At 37.0% G+C, this 17988-nt stretch overlaps 1 protein-coding gene across 1 annotated transcript in view; it reads right to left on the bottom strand.

Moving 5' to 3' along the window:
- The window catches only part of LOC103811774 (kinesin-like protein KIF6), a 61339-nt gene that overhangs the window by 21944 nt on the left and 21407 nt on the right, over positions 1-17988 (bottom strand). The window contains exons 3-5 of the mRNA XM_009084766.1: positions 10182-10232; positions 4945-5043; positions 4224-4320 (exon numbers count right to left, since the gene is read on the bottom strand). Coding sequence (XP_009083014.1) covers positions 4224-4320; positions 4945-5043; positions 10182-10232 — 247 coding nt within the window. The remainder of the gene's footprint in view (positions 1-4223; positions 4321-4944; positions 5044-10181; positions 10233-17988) is intronic.

Here is a 17988-nt window from a genome sequence, read left to right as displayed (position 1 = left end):
TTTCCCTTTCCTAAATCCCTGTGGTGGCCTCTTTCTGCTCCTGGGCTCCTCCTACCAGTCCAGGCAATTTCAGCTACAGCTGAGGAAGCTAAGGCAGAGGTTACTGTTCTCTGAAAATAATGAGCGGGACAACTGTGTGAATAGACTGTAAAAAGCATAATATTTACTCACAAATTTAATTCAGATACCCAAGAAGAAATTCCTTTGGTTTTGCTATAGGTTTTTGTTCCTCCAAAGAGTTTCTTTTCATTATATATATCTGACTTCCCATGCAGAAACAGAAAATGTTTATTAACCACATATATACAAAATATATGTCAATTACAAAACACTGGAAAATCACAACATCAACTTTTGCCCTTATGCATTAAAAAATTTGCAATCTATTAAAAACTGTAGTAGAGGTGCTACCGTTGAAATATTAACTATCAGGTATAATTTCTGCATCTGCACAGAAGAACACAAAGTGGTATCTGCTTTGTTCACTCAGGTTTGACTTTTAATTCACTGACTGACAGTTTGTCATATGAAACTTGATTGTACAGTCTAGCTCTACAGTTTTAGTGCATCAGCTGAGATGAGCCAATCAGTTGGTGTGTAATACCACATGCACTTTTAGTGCCCCAGTGACTTCTCCTGGGAAACAAATGCAGTTGGTGCAATTTGATCCTGGATAATGCAGACCCAGGTTTCAGGGGAGCAGGGGAGGTATGATGTGCATGTTTAGGAAAACATTGGCTCTGTGTATGCTAGGGGTTTCTGTTGGCATACCTCCATCCAATTCTATACAGCAGAGTTATATTAGCAGTAGTCAGCAATGTACTGATAAGGAGTATTAGTTTCTTTACATTAGCATAACTGTGCATACAGCTGAGTGGCAAAAATTATGAATCCTAAATTGCGAAGTCTTTTTTAAGAGTACTGAGTCACAAGATGTAAAGAAGAGACTTTGACAGTGCTACACTGGGTAGAGAACTAGCTAACAACTTTTATGCTTACTTTCATGCTAACTGTTTTTGTTTCAACTTCAGATACAACACATTTGGGGAAGTGAGGCACAGAATAGAATTGATACCAGCTGCCCACTTAGAGAGGAAGGAATAAGCTCTGCATGAGTTGACAATTCATACCATAACAGTTTGTGATTTTTGGTTTTTTTTAAAATAAAGAAGATTGTAAGAGTAATTTTAAGATATAGTTATTTTATTCTAATGAAAGGGACAATTTGGAGCATAGGAAGTAGTAAATTTTACAACACATTCTGCATCACCAAATCACACAGTACCAGAAAAAAATGATAGCACCTGCTAGCTAACTGGATCACTATTTCAAAGCAATATGGACAGCATGGATGAAAACCACTCTTTCTAGCATGAGATACCAAGTGTTATCACCATAGTTTACTGCAAGCTGGCAACAACCTGAAATACTCTGGCAGATTCTTGTCTACAGTCAGAAAATTTTGCAAGAAACTCTCTGTGACCCTGAACTTTATACTCTCTGGGGTGCTCATATATTTCTCGACCTGAGTGTATCCTAGAAGTCAAACTCCTCGGGATTTATTGTCTTGTGCCTCAAATAACACTTTGCCCTGCCCTCCAGCTGTATTTTTGCAGTCAAATATTTTCATTTTTTTCACTGGATAGTCTTGTGTTTATCTGCTTAAATTTATGGTCACTTGAAGTAACCAAATTTAGAATTGACTTCAGTATCCCATTAATATTTTATTGCTTTATTTATCAGCTTTGCAGCTTTTGGCAAACTTAGGCTTTAGTGCTTTCAGACTGGAACATATGTTGCCATTTGGTTTTTTAAAAAAGAACTACCCATTCATCATTATTCAGGGTCAGCTTACAAGTAATTCTCATTTTCTTTCCTACTCCTCCCCTAGGCCATGTCAGCCTATGTTTGTCACTGGGCACCACGTGTATACCTTACTCAAAAGCAAAGGTAAGTATGCACAACGCAACTCAGAAGAAGATTAAAATAATATCTGGATGAGTTTATATTGTGGGGTTTACAGAAATTTACCCCTTAACCTAATGTAATATATTTTTTGGAAATTTCAGCCAGTTGGTCATGAGAATACACTGAAACATTTTCAGCATTTTACAAGTTAATGGATGTGCAGGGAATTAGGGACCTGTATATTTTGTTGATTTTTATTTTTAATCACTAAATTCACTAAATTTAGTAAGAGTCCATTATTATGATGCTTTTTTTTTTATCACTGCAGTGTTTATTGTTATATTGGCTTACCATTGGCTCAAACTAACTAACTTCCAAAGTACACCTGGAAAACAGAGCTAATTTTTTCCCCATCTCTTTGCTAAATACAGACTCACACTTCAATTCCTTCAAGTTTCTTCTTTGAAACTGGTCTCTCTCTATATATATATTTACTCCTGAAAAGACATACGAAACAGAAGGCATTGCCTTCATATCATCTGCACTTAAGTCATGAAAGTTTCTGAAACCACCATTGCTAAAGATTCTCTGTTGGTTTCCAAATATACGAGTAAAATATACTGAGGGGAAAAAAAAGCTGCTTCAAGTTTAATATGTTCCATACATGCCAGTTAATCTAGTGGAATAGTAACACAGCTGGGTCTTCGCCAGGAAGCCCCTACTAACTCAGATTCTTGCCTACAGTTAATAAATACATTTTACCATTTGAATATGTAAGATTACTATTGCATCATTTATCTAATGGTAAGAATAAGAAATACCTAAGGATGCTAAAGGTGCAGTCACAATGAGTGCCACAGAGCACAGAAGCAATACTGAGCCTTAGGGCATCCACATTTCTTGCTGGGGATTCTCAGCTAAGCAGATGTACATAAAATGGAAGAAGTTTTTCACCAGATCTGCAGGTTGTTCTGAAACACTAGATATCACATTAGCTATGCTATTTCTCATTCACTCCTTGTCCTGTGCTTTACATGATTAGACAGAAATTGCTACTCTAGGTCTGACCTTTACCTTGAAAAATACAGACATGAAAGAGCTCCACTTGTTCTTTACAGTTAGATTACAGAATTTTTGATTATTATGGAGAGTTTTCACGGAGGAAACCTTGACTGATACAGAACTAGTCAAGCTGTCCAACACACCCACCGGACACGGCCAGAAGGAAGACATTGGCAGCACCTTAAACTGCATGTTACTCTTAGTTAAACTTTCTAGCAGCTTTTTAGAGCCAGTGGAGAAAGGCTACTCTAAAATGTACTGAAGCTACTGCAAACCGGCTTAGGTCTAGAATCAGTAGCATGTGTGCATAGAACCAAATTTATTTTTTGCTCCACCTCTACCTCAAGTTCTGTCTTAGAATTACAGAATCATTTGTGGTTGGAAGGGATCTTGAAAGGCTGCATGTGTGGTCCAAGCTACTGCTCAAAGCTGGGTGAAAACTGAATCAGACTAGGTTGCCCAGACTTGTCATGGAAAAACTCCATGAACAGAGATCCTGCCAAATTCTCTGATGACCTATTTCAGCTATCCTCATAGCATCTTAATATCTTAATTTTAATAAACCAAACTAGAGAATTGAGAGTTTTGTCACCAGATTCTGTCTTGTTTACTTGCTAGACACCAAAGCAATTTCTAAATAACAATGCAACTCACATTGAACTTTTTGGTATTCCAGAAGAAATACTTGTTGCAAGAAAACCTACAGAGTCTGCAAGCTGTTCCAACAACAGTGAAATGCTGAAGTCAGTGTCAATAAAACTGAGAACTGGATAGTTATCCTACAAGTTCATCACTCCTAATAAAAACATTACTTGATCCAAAGATGTCTTTGCTCTTTTATGAGATCTGATATCTGAAGCTGAGTGGGTCACATGGGAAGCTTAATAGGAACACACAAGTAATCTCAAAATTTTCTCTGCAGATCTGGAGAACATATTTTTAAAGACTTCCAGCAAAGATGCAGTGTTCTCTTTCCTGAAGACACGATGAAAGGGAAAACCTAGCCTGCCTCTGGAATTTAGCACTGCACAAAAAAAATAAAACCCTGATAAAAAGAGTAATGGAAAAAACACCACAACAAATAAAACTACAAAACACCCTAGAAAGACTGAAGAGAAACTTAGAGAAAGAAAGGTCTGTGTGAGCTTGAATCCTAAAGAACAGGTGTAAGAAGTGTCTTATTATTAGAACATACTCCTACAGTTTTAAACTTCATTCTTGTGTAACATTGGGAAAACCCTGAAACATATTACCTCAGAAGAAACCTCAAGTACTGTGGCAAGGCGATCATTACTGCTTGTCTAGCTGCTGCTCCAAATCCATGGTTCTTTTTCCTGATTGCGATCACCTCTACAGAAGAATTTGGTAGATAGAAAAATACAAAACCTATTCAAGAGCTCATGGTTTTGGCCATAAACTGTACCGAGCTGACTTGAAGCCCAAAATAGCATGTGAAACCAAGAGAGTAAGTTTGTTAAGATGTGTAACTTCACAGTTTCCACAGGCTAAAGTCTATGTCTTTTTCCACTTTTTCAGACAAATCTGGAATAAAAACAATGACCTAAATACACTGCAATAACAAGAAGCTATAAAGATTCTCTAATCTATTTGTAAAGTCCTAGAAAACTACTTACATATATTTTCAAAAGTAATTGTCCATCACTATTTCAAGCATATGCTTAAAAACTGATTTGGTAAATATTTCTAAAAGCACTTTATATGTTACAATGACTGTACAAAGTAAATTCAAAAGCATCTTTGAGTAAAACTCCTCTTTAAAGAGGCAAAGAGATATAGGTTCTGAATTTTCATTAAGTCTTGCTATTGGTAGCTTTGTCTTAGCAACAGTGAAAAATCATCATCCCTTTTTAACAAACACAATCTTACCAGCTTTCTGTCACTCTCAGAATTCCTACTTCCTTTGGAATAGACTGAAGAAATTAAATCCACCACTAAAAACAATGGCCTTGATACCACTAGAGGTCACTCTAGGAATAAAATCAATGCTCTGCAATGCCCGAGAACAGCGAACTTTTACAAAAACACCACTGCTGCTTGACATTTCAAACACAACTGTATAGAAGAACATAACACACAGAAACATTGTGCATATCAAAATTACGGATTTCCAAGAGAAAGACTTCCCTTATTCTGAGGCTATTGCAAAAGTTGCTTTGTCTCTTGCAAAAGAAAAAGTAAATAAAAATATCTTCAAATTGTGGACTTCAAACAGATAATTTCTCTAAAGTGCTTTATTTAGCCCATACAGAAGATATCATTTTTCAGCATCAAGAGTTATGGTCTTAAAACTGGCCATATTTATTCTCCATGGACTATGCTGGATTTGTGTGGGAAAATACAAACTGTCAGTGTCCTCAGCTTCTGTCATTTTCTGATTGAAAACACGTGTGTCTCCTCATTTCATGGGATTAATACAGATCAAGATTCTTCTGCTTCATATGAAAAAAGTTAAATGTCATCTCAGTTACAAGATGTGAAGCAGTGAAAGAAACTGAGCTCATTTTATTTAAATATGGATTTATTTAAATAACAGATTAACTCTGATGCAAACCAGCAGTTTGGAAGTGCTATGTGCTTTCCATTCACACAGATCACAGCAGATGAGTTCAAGACAGTTATAATTATCAGTCTAATTAATGTTATGTATGTCCGCAAGACGCCACAATGGTTGCAGAGAGAGCTATCATACACTTCCTGAATATACATTATATCCACACCAGATACAAACCATGGTGGGCCAGCTCTTCCAGTGGCATGGGCCATACTGGAAGTGTTCAAGGTCATGTTGGATGGAACTTTGAGCAACCTGATCTAGTGAAAGATTTCTCTGCCTACAGCTGGAGGGTTGGACTAGATGATCCTTAAAGGTCCCTTCCAATCCAAATAATTCCATGATTCTGTGATATAACACTCTGGACAACTGGGAACAGGAGTTCCCCATTCTAACTCTTCAGAGTATAGGATATATGGTAGTGGCAGCACCACAAATGTTGGAAGAATCATTGCTTGAAATTCTGTTCTTACACTGGCTAGAATACTCCTGCAAGAGTGCCTTGATGCATTCATTATACAGCATTGTCTGTCCCTGCTTTATTCTGCTTTGGTCGTGTTCTTTCACTTCTAATCAAGGAAAGGTGAGTAAGCAGAAATGAACACACTATAAAGAAACACAACAGCAGGGCAAGAAAAAGGGCATAAACTGATAATATCTTTAGAATGGATATCTAGCTTTGAAAATGTAGGAAAAGATGATATAAACAAAGCTGTGAAGGAAACAAAGATAATGAGAACTTTCCCTATTTTTGCTTGAAACGGGTATGTGTTACAAATCCAAATAGAAAAATAACATGCCAAAATCCTTGGTCTCAGGCATTTGCCACACTAAGTTAAATGCTGATATGCATTTTCAGAGATTCAAATATATCTGTCACTTCAGACTCACCTAGTCATTCTATTTTTTATAAGGAATGGGCTTTTTCAAAGGATTTTTGCTTTAAAAAGGACTTGGGAACAGCTCTTTGAATAACAGCAGAAATACAGAACCTTATTTCTAACACTTGAGTTACAAAACCTGGAAAAATATGTTTGTTTTTTCTAAAATAAAATATTAATGAAAGTAGACCTTAATGCTGAAATCTGTACAAAGGATGCAGATTCCTTACAAAGACCCACATTTGCCTTGGTTTGTTGGGTTTCTTTTTTGTAATTTCAAATAGCTCTGCAGATACAATGGAGTTAGACAGAAAGAGAGATTAATTTGGTCCCAACATCCCCAGAAGCAGAAAGGTTTTGCTATCTCTTGATGTTTTCAAAAGAATCCCAAAAGAACTGATAGGTTGCTACTAGCCCAGGTTTCAAAACTTATATAAAAAAAAGAAGGGAGGCTCATGGAGCACAAGATGAAAACAGAAAATATTTGAAATGGAAGTCTAAAAAACTGCATTTCAACCTAACTGATAGGGTAATGGCAATTATCAGTAAAAAGGGGCATACTGTACTGAAGATGCTGCACCACTGGCCATGGACTCTAACATACACGTTTATTTAGAAAATGTGTTTCAGACTACACATAATGGATGACGCTTCTGTGCATGAAGCTGTTCCCTGACCTGTTTGAAGCTGACTGAACAGTCTGAGGGACTTGTAGATTTACTAAACGTTTCTGGTGATACAGACAGATCAGTCAGAAGTATGTTTAAGGGTCCTCCTAACTTCCAGAGCTGACCCAACAGAGGCATCTAGTCAAGACATAGTTGAACAGGTTAAACTGTGCAAGTCTTGGAGCAGTTACTTCTGTCATGGAAAATAATTGTACAAAGCATTCCTTTGCTAGCATGACTACACCTCTACAAAAACATCTTCCCATTACAATATGTCATAGGATCTCCTATGTCATCAGGCAGGTCCAATTAAGGATTCAGTCTTCCCCCAATGCTGGGGAATAATGTTACATTTGCCTGTTTGTAATCACATTCTATCAATTCAAAACTGGAATAAAAAAACGGAGAATCAGTTTCTGTATTTTACAGAAATGCTAGTTTAAAGTATCTGAAGATAATGCTTCACTAGAATCGAACACCTACTTTTCTTCTACAACAAGGCAAACCCCAAGGAAAGCTTTTCTTTCCAGTCTTTTATCTTTTCCACCCAGAAGCATGCTGGTGACCCAATGCTTTTACTGTTTCAATACTTAAGCAGTGTGCACATTATTTAATTTTAAATCCTGTATACAAATGCAGTTAAGTATGTTACTCTGAAAGATCTTACTGAAGATAACTAAAAGAAGTTATTTGCATAATAAAGCATTTTTACAAGTAATAAAGATGGAAGACACACTGAGAGAGAATCCTGGCAATTTTACATAAAGAATTCAGTGTTTCTGGTTGTGTACTGATAAATATGGAGCAATCCCTTGTCTCTGATGAAACCTTTCAACCATTTGTGTCCTTTGTTAACTCCCAGCAGGTGGTGTTTTAAAAGAGCTAACTAAGAGCAATGGGCTAAGTAGTGGAGTTTTCCTTCAGTAAGAAATCCACATCTTAAACACAGCCATGAGAGAAACAGATCTCTGCTGTTTCAAATCCAACTAGAACAGCTTCTTGAAGAGTTTTGACCATAAAGTGCTTTAAGTTAAGGAAAAAAAAGGCAGCTGGAAGATGTTAACTTGGTTTCTAATTGAAACAATGGTGTGTTTTATTTCATGTTGGGATTTCAACAGACACTTAATTAGACTTTTTAACCATGCAGTTTTCATTAAAAAATGTCTTGATGACATTCTGGTCATCTAGAAGTTCCTGGGAGACTTGACACCTGTTATTCTTTGGAAGAACATTCATAAAAGGCCCGCAGACAAATAACACTCCCCAACCCACAGAAAAAATATTAAGTCTAAATATCCAGAGTATTTAAAAGAATAAGGAAAATACTGGAAAATACTTTGTGAGGTCCAGACTTAGTGATGATAAGCAGACAGCAGTGCTCAAAACAAAATACATGGATTCTCTGCTATGTTGTGGAATACTAATAGAATATTTACAATGCGAATGTGTGGCTGATTAAGTCACTACTAGGGCATTTCCTAAGGACATTAAAATGTTATGCTTACCTATGTTATGAAAAACAGTTTAGTTATTGAGAACAGCATTTGAAACACAATTTATATATCATTAAAAAAATGAATATACAAGACCAGATATTATCATTCATATTCAAACATGCATTTGGAATATATCACCTCATTTTTCAAAAGACTGAATAAGGAATTCTTGTAAACAGCATCGCTATGATTCATCTTGCAGTAAGATGTATGTTCATCTTGCCACTTTCAAAGTGGCAAAAAATTAGTAAATAGGCAGTATTAAAACATGGAGTGAATTAAAGAAAAGTTCCATGTTATACTGAAGATACTACCTTTAGGTTGAACAAAAGTTAGAACATATTACTGTTACAACAAAGGCATTGTCCAAATGCTTTTTAAATACTGTTAAGTCTGGGACATTGATCACCTATCTAGGAAGCCTGTTCTTGGTAAAGAAACTTCTCCTAATATTAAATCTGAATCTTCCCCTGATGCAGCTTTGACCCATTCCTGTGTGTCCTGTCATTGGATACCAGAGAGAAGAGGTCAGCAACTCTTGCACTTTCCTTTCTCATACCGATCAAAATAAATTAAGTTTGACTCTTGGGCTTTATTGACATGGACAGCATTAATTTTCAGTGCTGATTTTTAAATCAAAATAAAAAAGGATAGATAAAGATATAAAATAATAACATCATCAACAAAGCTTGAGATGCACTGGTAAATTAGAAAGAGAATATATTTTGTTATTGTGTAGTAACTTACTTGCCTGACTTTTGGTAGAAAAGAAAGTTCCCGAATTCTCTTGCTCTCATTAATAGACAAATATTGTTCTCTGTGTTATGCGTACACAGAAATAAGTGCATCAACTGCAATCTGGCCTGAGTTAGCTCCATCTTTTACATGAACAAGGTCCATGAAGGCACATTTTGGGATTCTTTTATGGATCTAAATGAAGGGGGAATCTAAACCGTTATTGCCCCAGAAGTTTTCTGTCAAATTTTAGCCGAAGTTTACTGTCCCCAAAGTGGAATTCTCACATGAACCCTACTAGCCTGTTTCAGTACAAAGTCAGCAGAGTCAGCTTAAAGCATCTTAAACCAAATTTGGATGACTTTACACTTATGTGAACAACTTACACAGATACTTTTAGCTTCACAGCTGTGTCAACAGAAACTGCAAGAAATAACGTCTCAACTTCTATAACTAGATGTGAGAGAAATGACCTGTATATGCCTTCAGTCCCTCTTGGAATGAGAAAAATTAATAAGGATGTTAAACAGATTGTGGCAACATGGCTACTATCTCAGTCTCAGGACAAATCAGGGTCTGTTAATGGGAATCCACATCAGACTCATCCAAAAACAAACTTCCAAACCTATAAGAATTTTATATTATTTTTTCTCACCACACATAAAATCAGATGCCTTTTGACTCAAATTTCAGGCAAAGCTGACTGAGTTCGTGTTCGTTACGGCACAGACTGTTGTAGAAATACTGTGTCAAAAACTGTCATAGAAAATACAACCTGCCTCACAAAGCAGGTTTACTCCTGGGAGAGAATTTGGTCCCCCTGTTGTATCCTATTGTATCTGAAATGTTACGCTCTTACCTACAGCTGCTCTCTGAATGTGTCTCTGGGTTAACTCTGCTTTCAGATGGTCTGTAAAAGACATGAAATGCAAATAGTTAGAATTCACAATGTCAAAAATCAATGAAGTCATTGCTTATTTCCCACCATTTGAAACCCCCTGGGCTGCTGGCCAGTTTTGGGGGGATATTTTTGTGATCCATGGGACAAGTAGTTTTCTGAGTTCTCTCCTTCTCTCTGCTGCAAATAAACAAGTAGGCACAATTTGACTTTACATATCCTAAGGTTTAAATTTGTCCATTAAAATGAAAATTTGTCCACTGAAAATGAAGCTATTTACTGTCAAGCACTTTCACAGGATAATGATCTCCTGCTGCTAGATGCAAAAGAAGTCCAAGTGAAATTAGAAGACATACAGAATTCCAAGTATTTGTTCAAACAGACTTATAGGCGCTAACAGTGGAAATGGGATATTATGTCACTAGTCCACCTCTTTGCCAGTGAAAAATTGGTTCCCTACAGTCCATTTTTTCCTGTTTGTCCAGCTGAGTTTTAAATATTCCATGTGCTAGAGCTTCTGCAAGTTCTACTACTCAACACGACTTACTGTGTAGATGTTGGTTTTCAATCAAAATTTAACTTTAATTTCACGATCTCATTATTCCTAGTGAGGCTCCCATGCCCCATAAAATTCACCTTTACCCTCCTTTTATCAGTTTCCTCCCTGATCTATGACACTGTTCCAGTTCACCAATTATTCCAAACCATAATTAGATTACCACATGGGAAGCCATTATTCATAGATAAAAATGGAACCAATAAAGGAAAAACATAACCCTAAATGTGCAATTTCAGCAGTGTATGTGTTCTGAAGGAGGATGGGATTATGCCTTTCAAGTTTTCAAATTAAAACAATTTCTAAGCAGACTTGTTTATAAACTTTAGTAAGCTGTACGTCTGGATACCAGGGAAAGAAAAACGTCCATGTTGGATTTCCTTTTCTCCCCTGACTTGTGAGTATCTACATCATATTAGCATGCATTCTGAATCAAAAATATCCTTTTGCTTAAAAGTGAAGGCTTATAGAGTAAGCTAATCACAGCAAATAAAGTCATTAAAAGCTGTCAAATGCTTAACTAGAGAATGCAAAAGAAAGATTTAAATTCACAGGTCATGAGAATTAGACTGTTCCGTAAGCACCAAAGAACGATGATGACAAATGAAACTTCTTTGGGAATTATAAGAACAACTGTTAAGTATTTAGTAGCATTGTAGAAAAGGTGACATATGCAATACATTACAGTATGACATTCAGGTTTTGTTGTTTTGAATTATTACAGGAAATAAAACAAAACAAAATAAAACACCCTATCTACTCCTTGACTGAAAACCAGATATTGTAGAGTCCTATCTCTGCAGGAATGTTTATTCTTTTTTTAATTAGTGTTACTTAAAGCAATGAATTCTTCTATACTTAAAGTTAACTGCAAAATTAAGAAAAGCCTACTGAGAAACAAGTAAAGTGAAATAACTAACCTTACCTTCCCCTGCTATAACAAACAAAAATATCCTCTGTCTCAGCTGTATTAACACTCAACCAGAAAACCCACTCAGCTGCATAAGCTGATTTCTGTAACTGTAGACAAACCTCCTTGATTAATAACTTTTTCCAATAAAAGCCCAGCTAAATGACCAACACTCATGCTATTTGTACTTTGAAAAGCTTTATAAAGAAATTCAATTGATGTCAATATTCATTGAAATGTACTAAAATGTGCCCTCAAATTGCTTTTTGCTATTCTGGATATTTAGATCCTTGTCTCCTATTGCACTGTATCACACAGTGTGATGTTACTCACTCAATACTGAGCCATGAGACAGTCATGAAACAATTTGTAGTAATCTTGAGATTCATCTCAATGGATTACCATTAACTGAGGTGCCCCAGAAAACTATTTATACATTTATCTTCATGTAAGGCCTCAGAAACTCTTTCTTAAGCACCCTGAGCTGCAAAAGGCAACTGCCACTGTCATTTTGGAAAAAAAATGGTTCTAATAGTGAGAATATGCTGCTCATCCAGAGTCAACTGAAAATAAGGGTGACCTTGCTAGAAACAGATCATGTTTCTAGCATAATCTAAATGTTTTGCATTTCAAGTGGCAATGAGGTCAACTGAAAAAAAGCAAGCCAAACAAGTCAACTAAAATAAGATTGAACAGATAGATAGCAGCTTGCCATCAATAGAACTATGTGCAAACACAGGAACATAGGGAGTATTTTTAATGATTATAGCCAAGAAGTTTGACTTTCAATTATGTAGAATCTACTCTCAGCGCAGACGGGATAGAAACCACAGAAGCTGTAGAAGTCCTACTTCTATTGCAAGCTTTGTCAGACCAGCCAGCAGTGTGAAACACTCTCAAATGCTCCTCTCTTCCTTCATTCTAGACTTTCTACACTTCTGCTCCATCCATGACATTGGCCATGATGTTGCAAGAAAACTTATCTGTCCTCTATTTGGCAGCTTTGTGAAAGAATGAGAAGTTGGAACCAGATCACCTGTAATCAGAGAGGAACCAAAGAAAACTTCTTCAGCTAGAAAATAAAAATCCAACCTTACCATTCTTCTAGCGGAAGAGTTTTCTTTCTCTTCTATGAATAGAAATAGGAAGGTGATATTTACCCAATTCACATAGTCCAAACTGCCTTTTCAGGGCAGCAAAAACTGAACTTCATTTTGCACAAAACTTCCTGAGGAGAAACTGCAATTGTATTATGGGAAAAGTAGCCCAAACAGGAATTGTGATTCAGAGGACATGATGGTATCATAAAGCACCTGACTATAATTCCATACCAAGACTTAGCCAGATATGACTTAATATTTCAATTTGGTTTAATCCAATTTGAAATTTGACAATTTATTTAGACTATAAGAAAAATGTTTTCATGTAGAAACTCTTATTTTTGACAACCTTAAGATTTTCTGTGCATGTTTTTGATTAAAGTAATCTTGTTTTGTTTACACTATAAATACTTGTGGGGGAGAATGAATGTTTCTGACCTGCTCTACTTATCTGCCTCTGAGCACACCATTGCCCCAGTGCAATGCTTGAAGTTCATAAGTGACAGAAGCAGGGGATGATTCCAGTACTGTTGCCTGCACAGACCTTCCCATATAAACAAACGGAAGATTTCAGCTTTTAGTACTGCCAGTTCTACAATCTTCTTAAATACAAATATTTACCCAAAGAAATATGAAGAATCACATTCTCATAAAAAAACTCATGTCTTATGATTCCAACAGTGTAAACTTGTGGACAAGGTAATGCTTAAATGTGGTTTGCAAAAATTGAATTTAAGACTTGGAGAACGTCTCTCAACATATGGCTAATTATGTTTTCTGAAGTTTCACCAAACAAGAAGTTAAAAATAGGTCTATAGCTGATACTAAATAATTTTTTCCAGTGGAGTCATTCTTCATTTGGAGATAACGGTCCCAATAAAATGTTGAATGCTGCAACTGCACATGTTTTGGCAAAATAGTAGTTTTGGGGAATTTAAGAATTCACTCAGCATGCAGCCAGCTGTCATTAAGGCTGTGATAAATCTGTTGGTTTTGGCCTGTGTTTCTGGACATATGTACCATCCTGAGGTATGGAAAAGAGATGAACTGGTAACATAGAATTTTAGCTTTGTGACAGGAGACAAAAGCAAGGAAGGAAACAGAGAAGACAAAATGGAATAGAGAAATCTAATTAAGACTGACATAAAGCAGAGGAAAGTATCCCATATGGTGACTAAATATGACAGAATACATAACTTGAATAATATGGCTATCCTTTAACTTCTGTTGTTGTGTTGTTCCAGACTGTTTCAAGGTTCTGAAATTATATTCCAATTTATTACTGACAAGGAATGCTTTACAATACTGCATATGCTTCAGGACAATACAAAAAACTAGTATGTTACAATTAAAAATATACTGATTAAAAAAAAGTGGTTTTGTTTTGTTTGGGTCCACATTACAGGTTTTAAAGCTTCTCTTATGTTTTATCAGCACTTCAGTGTAATACTATTACAAGGTTTCAAAGACTGCAAACTTAAAGGATAGAAGTGATCAACAAGTTAAGAGCACACATACAACCTTAACTCCCTCCCTTTGAGAATATATGTTGCTATTGGTATGGATAGACCTTTACCTTGATGCAGGGTCTTTTTAGACTCAATAATTGACAGGCTGAAGCCTTTCTCAATAACTTCTCATCTCTTGTTATTTTTTATTGCTTTTCTATTATTTTACATTTTTCAAGCCTATGTTTATCTTAATAAATCCTTCCATCCCAGAGATCCTGAAACCTACACACCTCAACTAGGATGCTGTATCTCTTTCTTTCTTCATTGTTAAATCATTTTTGGTGTTACATAAAATATCTAGCAGAAGATCCTCTTATCCCTCCAGGGAACCTCTGATTCCTGGAACTCACCCCCCTCATGCTACATGGTGTAAATGTTAGCTGTTTCTTTTTTTCCCCTGTTTCTCACACTGCCACACCAGTCAGTAGGCTGGGGTGCATGAAATGCTGGGGTGAGACGCAGCTGGGACAGGTGACCCCAATGGACCAAAGGGATATTCCATACTATATGGTGTCATGCTTAAAAAAAAAGAAGCTGGGGGTAACAAGAATGAAGAGAGGACATTTGGAGTGATGGCATTTGTCTTCCCAAGTCACTGTTAGGAGTGATGGAGCCCTGCTTTCCCAGGGATGCCTAACACTTGGCAGTTGATGGGAAGGAGTGAAGGAATTCCTTATTTTGCTTTGCTAGCATACACAACTTTCGCTTTACTTATTAAACTGTCTTTATCACAACCCATGAGTTTTATCACTTTTACCCTTCTGATTATTTGCCCCACCCCACCAGAGGGGAGTGAGCAAGTGGCTGTGTGGTGCTTAGTTGCCAGCCAGGGTTAAACCAGGACAGAAATATGTAGGAGGTTTGCTTGTAATGCAATGCCCCTACATTTGCAGTTGGACCCAGATATCACCCGACTGTGAAGACCTACTCAAGACTGTGGATCTATTAAATCTGTTTAATAAAGTTGCATGCATCCACTTGAATCAGATACGAAGTCCTGCTAAAGGAGCACAAATTAAATCTGCATATTCAGCAAATAATCACTGAGATAGGCTTTTAGAGGTAAAGAGGAGAATAATCACATAACTTCCATGAGCCTTATAGAGATATATTTTTAACTGAATTGAAGTCAGAGTTGTAACAGCGTACAAAGTCGTCCCTAAAGTAGGAGACATTGAACCCAAATGGAGATATTCAAATGGAATAATTTCTCAAATGGAGAATATAAAACAGAGATAGTTATTGGAAATCTTACCATATGTGTCAGATACTTTTGAAAATCTGGTGCTGAAATTGTATGAGAATACAATCTATGATAAAAAGAATCTGACAAGAAAAGTCATGGAATAATAAAAAAAGATTCTGTTCTAACTTAAAATCCTGCAGCATTAAGAGCAGATAAACCATTCAGCCTTTCTCTGACCCAGAGAAATATTTGGGACAAATTCTGACTTTTATTTGCAAACTTTGTCCTTCAGTGATGGCAAAAACATATCAATTGGCTCTATTAGGACAGTATGCAGAGGCAAAGTAGTCTGCATTAGCAACCTCGGTCAACACTATTTCTGATGCAAATGCTTTATTTTGGGATTCATGGTTGGCCAAATCCCCATGTAATCTGATAGGCTCCTCATTTTCAGAAAGCCCTTGGTGGCATCAGGAAAGAAAACACTATTTCAGCACTCAGAGCCTCCTGACTATAGACAACACATTTTTCAAGGTATGAAATACAGCCTTCATCAGCATTAAAAATATATTAATGACAGCACGTGAGGTAACATACTGTAAAGTATAACCCGCTGCAGCAGATTTCTGCCTTTTGTTCACTGAAGAAACATCTGCAGCAGTTTAAGATTTTACTGCATCTCCTTTCTCCTTTTCCCTCTCCCTTCCCTCCATCCCAAAGTTTGCTGTCAAAGGTCACTGGCCCACAGCAGAGGGAGTAGAAGCAAATGTCTGCCTGTGTTCTGGATACTCCATCACAGTTTGGAATCTCAGCACATGCACACCAGCAATTTAAGCTGAGACACTATCATCAAGTCAGCTTGAATGTCTGAGATACTAGTAAACGCTCTCTTTTGCCAGCTGGGAAGAAATGATTGGAGGCAGTAACTGCCAGCAAAGAGATATGACAGACCACTGGGAGCAAGGTAGCTGATGGTGTGTCATAGAACTCAGCAGTTGGAGACCCTAGAAAAGACAACAGTTTCAGAATTGGAAGTACACCCCTGACTTCCACACCGAATCCATAGTTGCAAACCACAGCCTAAGCTCAGCACATGAATGAACACATATGGAAATACAGAATTTTCCCAACACAGTCATTCCTTGAAGTTTAAATATCTCAGATTTAAATGCATATATTTTACTATGATGTAGGATACTGCACATTTTGAGATTACTATTTAAAATGGGGCATGTTCCCTTCCTTGCCATACCCAATTGACACAGTAACAGTTTTTATTGACACATTTAATACCTTCAAGCATGATCAAATTTACAGACAGAAAGCTTATAAGGCATCAGTCTCTGTCAGCCATTGCTGTAGAATGACACTGTATTTGACTTCTCAGGAAGAATTTCTTCACTGAAAGGGTGGTTAGGCATTGGAACAGGCTGCCCAGGGAGGTGGTGAAGTCACCATCCCTGGAGGTGGTCAAGAAATGACTGGGTGAGGCACTTAGTGCCTTTAGTCAAAGGATTGTACTAGATGATCTTGGAGGTCTTTCCCAACCTAACTGATTCCATGATTCATTATTCCTTGAGCTACCCAATGTACAGTCCTCTAAACTCTGTACCCATTTCTATGCAATTATTTCTAACCTCCATACTTACTTTCCTCCCCTTTTCCTACACGTTCTCATTAGTTCTGGCCAGATGACATACATTTTTTTCCTCAGAGGATGATTATTCACAATTTCTGATTGATGAGAGCTATTCATTGTTCAGCCTGCATTTCCACAGCACCCTTTATCCTACTTTTTTTTTCTGAGATACTTTCATACATTCTGGCTGCTACAGGGGGGAAAAATCAACAAAAAACCAACCAAACAAACAACTCTCCCCCCAACAAAAACTAACAAAAAACCCCCCCACAAGTAAAGAACCACAACCAAAACAACATCCCTCACCAAAAAATCCCCCAAACAGTTTGATAGGGTTAAAGAGCAAAAGTGTAGAGAAACTAAATCTATTTTCCTGATGATACCATTCTGGACCTCTCTCTTCCTCTAAGTACAGGCTGTCATTGACTGTATAGGCCTTAATTGTTGAGGTGTTTCCCATCTAGATGCAGGAAATGCTAGCATGTACCACAACTCCCATTCACTTAAAGGCACAGGACTTCTTTCTGTAGGAAGCAGATTATAGGAAGTGGCTAATCACATACTTAAAGACTGGGATAGCTAGAATACCCAATAAAAAGCACTAAGGGCTCTGGACTGCAGTTCAGTGTCTCCTTGAAACTGGAACTCAGAACCTGGATGCTTTCTGAATTTAGAAGCTACTGTTTGGGCCTTTATTTTATCATCCCATGGCTGGCTGTCTTTACTTAATCCTGTCTGGCCAGTTTTAGCCAAGCATGGATTTACAGCAGCAAGCACACTCCAAGAGTATAGTCAGCTCAGTCAATAAAGCAGTGCTTCTGTATGTACCAGTAATGGTAATTTGTGGTGTTTCAAGAATTGAAGTG

This window comes from Acanthisitta chloris, unplaced genomic scaffold (assembly GCF_000695815.1).
Source record: "Acanthisitta chloris isolate BGI_N310 unplaced genomic scaffold, ASM69581v1 scaffold7891, whole genome shotgun sequence".
NCBI lineage: Eukaryota > Metazoa > Chordata > Aves > Passeriformes > Acanthisittidae > Acanthisitta > Acanthisitta chloris.
This window is presented reverse-complemented; position numbering and strand designations above follow the sequence as displayed.